The sequence below is a fragment of the Triticum urartu genome, chromosome 5A (assembly GCF_056163025.1).
Source record: "Triticum urartu cultivar PI428250 chromosome 5A, HENAU_Tu73, whole genome shotgun sequence".
Taxonomy (NCBI): Eukaryota; Viridiplantae; Streptophyta; class Magnoliopsida; order Poales; family Poaceae; genus Triticum; species Triticum urartu.
Window position 1 is genome coordinate 647,599,832 of NC_141877.1, and position 6,100 is coordinate 647,605,931.

Here is a 6,100-nt window from a genome sequence, read left to right on the forward strand (position 1 = left end):
TGGGTAATCTTGACTTTGGAGCCCTTTGAGGCAACATTCATGTGGCTCTCTTTTTTAGGTGTAACATAACTTTCATGAAAAATATGTCTCGAAAGAACTATGGGCTAGAGAATGAATAACACAACCTTGCAAGACAACTAATTGAAATTGTCAAAATACATGTTTTCTTTCTTTCCACGACATGTAGCATAGGAGTTCTAACATCTCTTTCCATTATTATTAGATTACCTAACACACTCACATATAACGCACGAGTTCTTTCCCCAAGAACCTCACAACTACGTTTGTACGAAAAAATGACTTGGCATGTATACCCGTTTATGAGACAACATCTATTGCAATAGTGAAAGCCTTTGTAAAGGACATCATGACAATAACCAAAATTACGTGCTACTTGATAAAAAAGATACCTAGTTGTCCATATCATTGGTTGAGAATGTTGGGTAGAACATATACCTAAAGTGCACAACATGCAAAGAGATACCCTTGAATCGCATTCTATGGACACCAAGCACTCCAAGCATCCGTGTCACCTTCAGAGCCAAACACTGTACTGTCTGCGCTCGTTAGGTTTTCTGACATAATTCTGTATGTTACCTCCGCTTGTAATGTCTGTTATTAATGAACTGATACTGATGTAATACATGGATCCATGTCCTAGCCATTATGCTTAATTGTTGGAGCCAAATTACATCCGTAGCTTACGCCGCTGGTATAAGATATTCGTATTTTTATTACAATTATTACACGTTATAATCTCCCTGCGATAATAGAAAAGAATAAGCATCCGTGAAACTAGACAAAATTGAAGAACCTCCTTTTGAGAGCAACTTCAACAAACCCTACTAGTTTTATTGGGAACAAACCTTGATTATAGCAAGTACTAGTAATACAAAACAAATATCATCATCATTAAATAAAGCTAAACTCACTAACAAGTGGGCCACAAGTAACATGAGTCCTAGTCACCTTAACCTCGAAGTATTTTCTTGACGCGGCCACCGTTTCCCGGAAGACACAAGAAGGAAAACAACACGTTTCCCCGCCGTCCCCACCCGGCAGCGACTCAAACCACGGCGCGGGTAGGGTCGGCACGGGTAGGCAAGCCCGCCCGTCGTCCCCTCCCGTCGGGATCTCGCCCAGCCCCACCCCCACCCCCACCCCCGTCCACGAACCAACGGAGGCGGCGAGGCATCTCCACCGCCGGCGAGAAATCCAGCTAGGGTTTCCGGCGAGCGAGCCGATGGGGCCGGGCGCGCCGTCGCCGGAGGACGCCGCGGGCGGGGAGCCGGAGGCGTGGTACGGCAGCATCCAGTACCTCGTCAACATCTCGGCGGTGGGGGCCGCCTCCTGCGTGCTCCTCTTCCTCCTCGTCAAGCTCCGCTTCGACCACCGCCGCATCCCGGGGCCCTCCGCGCTCGCCGCCAAGCTGCTCGCCGTCTACCACGCCACGGCCCCGCAGATCGCGCTCCACTGCGGCGCCGACGCCGCCCAGTTCCTCCTCTTCGAGCGCGCCTCCTTCCTCGTCCTCGCCGCCGTCTCCGCCGCCGCCTTCGCCGCGGCCCTCCCGCTCAACCTGCTCGCCGGGGACGCCGCCATCGCCGACCAGTTCGCCGCCACCACCATCTCCCACATCCCCAGGGCCTCCCCGCTGCTCTGGCTCCACCTCCTCCTCACCGCCGCCGTCGTCGCCATCGCGCACCTCGGCATCTCCCGCATGGAGGACGCCCTCCGCATCACCCGCTTCCGCGACGGCAACGGCAACCCCAGCGACCCCAACTCCAGCTCCGTCGCCGTCTTCACCATCATGATCCAGGGCATCCCCAGGGCGCTCGCCGCCGACAAGGCCCCCCTCAAGGAGTACTTCGAGCACAAGTACCCCGGCAAGGTGTACCGCGTCATTGTGCCCTTCGACCTCTGCACGCTGGAGTACCTCGCCGACGAGTGGGGGAAGGTCCGGAACAAGATCTCCTGGCTGGAGGCGAAGATGGACGCCCGCAGCCTGTTTGACGAGTTTGTGCAGGACGAATCGGGGCAGTTAGAAGCGCACTGGCTTGTCAGGAGATGCAAAGAGCTGTGGGCAATGGCCGCGCAGAGGTTCGGGTTTACTGATGATGAGAGGCTAAGGAAGCTGCAGACAAGGAAACTCGTGATTGGGAGCAGGCTGTCGGATTACAAGGAAGGGCGTGCGCCTGGTGCTGGCATAGCTTTCGTTGTGTTCAAGGATGTGTACACGGCAAACAAGGCTGTGAGAGATTTCCGGATGGAAAGGAAGAAGACACCCATTGGCAGGTTCTTCCCAGTGATGGAGCTACAGCTTGAGAGGAGCCGATGGAGAGTGGAGAGGGCGCCACCAGCATCAGATATCTACTGGAATCACCTTGGGATGAACAAGACCTCACTAGCCTTGCGGCGGATAGCGGTTAACACCTGCCTCATTGTAATGCTCCTGTTCTTCAGTTCACCATTGTCAATACTCAGTGGAATGCAAAACGCAGCACGGATCATCAATGTGGAGGCTATGGATAGTGCCAAATCATGGATTGTTTGGCTTCAAGGCTCAAGCTGGTTCTGGACAATAATCTTTCAGTTTCTACCCAATGTCCTCATCTTCGTGAGCATGTATATTATCATCCCATCAGTACTGTCATACTTCTCCAAGTTTGAGTTCCATCTGACAGTGTCGGGGGAGCAGAGAGCTGCATTGCTGAAGATGGTTTGCTTCTTCCTTGTTAATCTCATCTTGTTGCGTGCGCTGGTGGAATCGTCGCTTGAAAGTTGGATTCTTAGCATGGGACGGTGCTACTTAGATAGTGCTGATTGCAAGCAGATTGAACATTACCTGAGCCCATCATTCTTGTCGAGATCTTCACTTTCTTCCCTGGCGTTCTTAATCACATGCACCTTTCTGGGAATATCTTTTGATCTGCTGGCTCCAATCCCTTGGATAAAGCATATACTGAAGAAATTCAGAAAGAATGATATGGTCCAGTTGGTCCCTGAAGAAAATGAGGAATACAGATCTATGAACAATGACGAAGAAACAAATGGTCTGGTATCGCCTCTAATGTCTGAGAGAGAAGACAGTGACATTCTGAATGGTTTCGAGGGGCATGATCTTTCCATGTACCCAATAAACCGGAGCTTCCACATGCCAAAGCAGAAATTCGACTTTGCACAATACTATGCATTTGACATCACAATATTCGCGCTCACGATGATCTACTCACTGTTTGCTCCGCTTGTGGTTCCTGTCGGTGCAGTATACTTTGGCTACCGTTACCTTGTGGACAAGTACAATTTCCTGTTCGTGTACAGAGTCAGAGGATTTCCTGCAGGCAATGATGGGAAGCTGATGGATAGGGTGCTGTGCATCATGCAATTCTGTGTCATCTTCTTTCTTGCTGCTATGTTGCTCTTCTTCGCAGTCCAGGGTGATTCCATGAAGCTACAGGCTATATGTACTCTTGGGCTGTTAGTGTTCTATAAGTTGCTGCCGTCTGGAAGTGATCGCTTCCAGCCGTCCTTGTTAGAAGGGATGCAGACAGTCAATAGCTTTGTAGATGGTCCAACGGATTATGAAGTTTTTTCACAACCTGACCTGGATTGGAATCTGTATCAATCCTGAAGAAAACTCAAGGTCAATACACACTTGTTTCATTTCAAAGTCATCTACTATCACCAGAGCTTCACATTGTACTTCTCTTGTTCTTTTGTATAGTTGATGTAGATTAACTCCTTTTTTTTCTACTAGCTGGACCTGTTCGTTTTGGAAATGACAAACACTTTTAGATCATGTAGGCATGAGCTGTCTATCTAAATTCCATGAAAAAAACACCAGGCATTATCATACATAATCAGTTCATCATCTTGAGATTCTTTTTCTTGTAATTGCCTCCATCTAACGCAAAAAAGCCCCACCCGCAGCAGATATATCAGTGGATGCCACATTTATTCTTTCCATCTTTTCTGTGTTAGTGTTCCAACTGTAAGAGAATTATTGTTATGTTTGGGATTTAAGAGATTTCTAACACTGGAATCTACCTTATGCACTGTGAATTGTGACAGTCAAACTATACTGTGAACTTCTGAAGTTTTGATGTAGCTTCACAAACATTAGTAGTTTGGTACCTGACGGGCAACAAGTGTACTGATATATCATCGTTTTTTTTGATATCCCTGTTCCTCATTCATATGTTAGGCCATTAGTTTAAATTGCGTGTTTGTATCTTTATTAACCAGTGTTCATATATTTGTTAATTTGCTGTGTTTGTATCTTTATTAACCAGTGTTCATATATTTGTTAATTTGCTGTGTTTGTATCTTTATTAACCAGTGCTCATATATTTGTTAATTTGCTGTGTTTGTATCTTTATTAACCAGTGTTCATATATTTGTTAATTTGCTTTGTTTGTATCTGTAATTCTGTATTAACCATTGTGTTTATATCGATTGCTTCCAGCCATCCTTGTTCATAGAGACGCAGACAGTTAAATAGCTTTGTAGACAGTCCAACAGATTATGGAGTTTTTTCACAACCTGACCTGGATTGGAATCTGTATCAATCCTGAAGGAAAAACTCAAGGTCATTTCAAAGTCGCCTAGTATCACTGGAGCTTCACATTGTACAGCTCTCATTCTTTTGTACTGTTATGTATTAACTCTTTTTTTTTTCTAGCTGGAACTGTTTGTTTTGCAAATGACAAACACTTCATTTACATCATGTAGGCATGAGCTGTCTATCTTAAATTCGATGCCAAGGCATCAGGCATTATCCTACATGATCAACTCATCATCTTGAGATTTTTTTCTTGGAATTGCCTGCATCTAGTTCAAAAAGCCCCAACCATAGCAGATATATCAGTGCATGCTGCGTTAGGATCTTCTATAAGAGTATTATTGTTATGTTTGGGATTTAAGTGATTTTTAACACTGGGAGCTACCTTATGTACTGTGAGAATTGCGAAGTCAAACTACACCGTAATTTCTGAAGTTTTTATACATCTTCACAAACATTGGTAGTTTAGTACCATGATGTGCCACAAGTGTACTGATATACCATTGGTTTTTCTGACATCCCTGTTCCAGGTTTATCCCCTTCTCACCTTTTCTCATTCGAATGTTAGGCCATTAATTAATTTGCTGTGTTTGTATCTTTATTAACCAGTCTTCATATATTTGTTAATTTGCTGTGTTTGTATCTTTATTAACCATTGTTCGTATATTGATTGCTTCCAGCCATCCTTGTTAATAGAGACACAGAGAGCTAAATAGCTTTGTAGATGGTCCAACGGATTATGAAGTTTTTTCGTAGCCTGTCCTGGATTGGAATCTGTATCAATCCTGAAGAACTCGAGGTCAATACACACTTGTTTCATGACAGACATCTAGTATCACCGGAGCTTCGCATTGTACGACTCTCAGTTGTTTCTGTACAGTAATCTAGGATAACTCCTTTTTTTTCTAGCTGGAACTGTTGTGTTGGAACTTTGAAATGACATACACTTCAATTTGGACCATGAAAGCATGAGCTGCCATTCAGAAATTCCATGAGAGTATATCTGGTGTTATCCTATTCCTACATGATTAGCTCACCATCTTAAGAGATTTTTTCCTTTAATTGCGCCCATCTGACGCGAAGGCACAACCGCATCAGATGTATCAGTGCATGCTACATTTATTCTTTCCATCTCTTCTGTGTTAGAATGTCCCAACCATAAGAGAATTATTGTTCTGTTTAGGATTTAAGAAATTTTTAATGCTGAGAGCTATCTTATGCACTGTGAGTTGTGACAGTCTAACTATGCGGTAACTCCTGAAGTTTTGATGTAGCTTCGCAAACATCAGTACCATGAGCATATATGTCATAATTATACCTTGACTTCCTGGTTCCAGGTTTCTCTTCCCTTTTCATCTTTTCTCATATGTATCTTTGGCCATTTGGCAGTTTACTGTTCCTGTACCTTTCTTTACCAGTGTTCTTGTATTGATGCTTTTGTCTGCATGTAATCAGAGACAATATGGTTCTGGTCTTATCTGACTTTTTTGGTTATATGATCAAGGTTCAATAAAGCGCTAGCGTGTAAGTGTATAGGCGGCC

The 6,100-nt window shown here is 44.8% G+C and overlaps 1 protein-coding gene across 5 annotated transcripts; it reads left to right on the forward strand.

The window, feature by feature from the left end:
• Positions 1-1,131: 1,131 nt before the first annotated feature.
• LOC125525994 (early-responsive to dehydration stress protein (ERD4)) lies at positions 1,132-5,545 on the forward strand. Of its 5 annotated transcripts, none has more exons than XR_007291503.2 (3): positions 1,132-3,640; positions 4,463-4,625; positions 4,729-5,545. XR_007291503.2 is itself a non-coding variant. In XM_048691010.2 (2 exons), exon 1 carries the CDS (start codon positions 1,244-1,246, stop codon positions 3,626-3,628), a length of 2,385 nt encoding a protein of 794 aa, XP_048546967.1. In that variant the 5' UTR covers positions 1,132-1,243; the 3' UTR covers positions 3,629-3,640; positions 4,463-5,545. The 5 variants fall into 5 exon arrangements, 1 of the variants encoding a protein (XP_048546967.1); XR_007291501.2 differs by having other exon boundaries at positions 5,239-5,545; XR_015603004.1 differs by having other exon boundaries at positions 4,463-4,585.
• The last annotated feature ends 555 nt before the right edge of the window (positions 5,546-6,100 follow it).

Excerpts from the sequence above, each read along its gene's own strand:
- LOC125525994 (XM_048691010.2), top strand. The coding sequence starts at position 1,244 with ATGGGGCCGGGCGCGCCGTCGCCGGAGGACGCCGCGGGCGGGGAGCCG.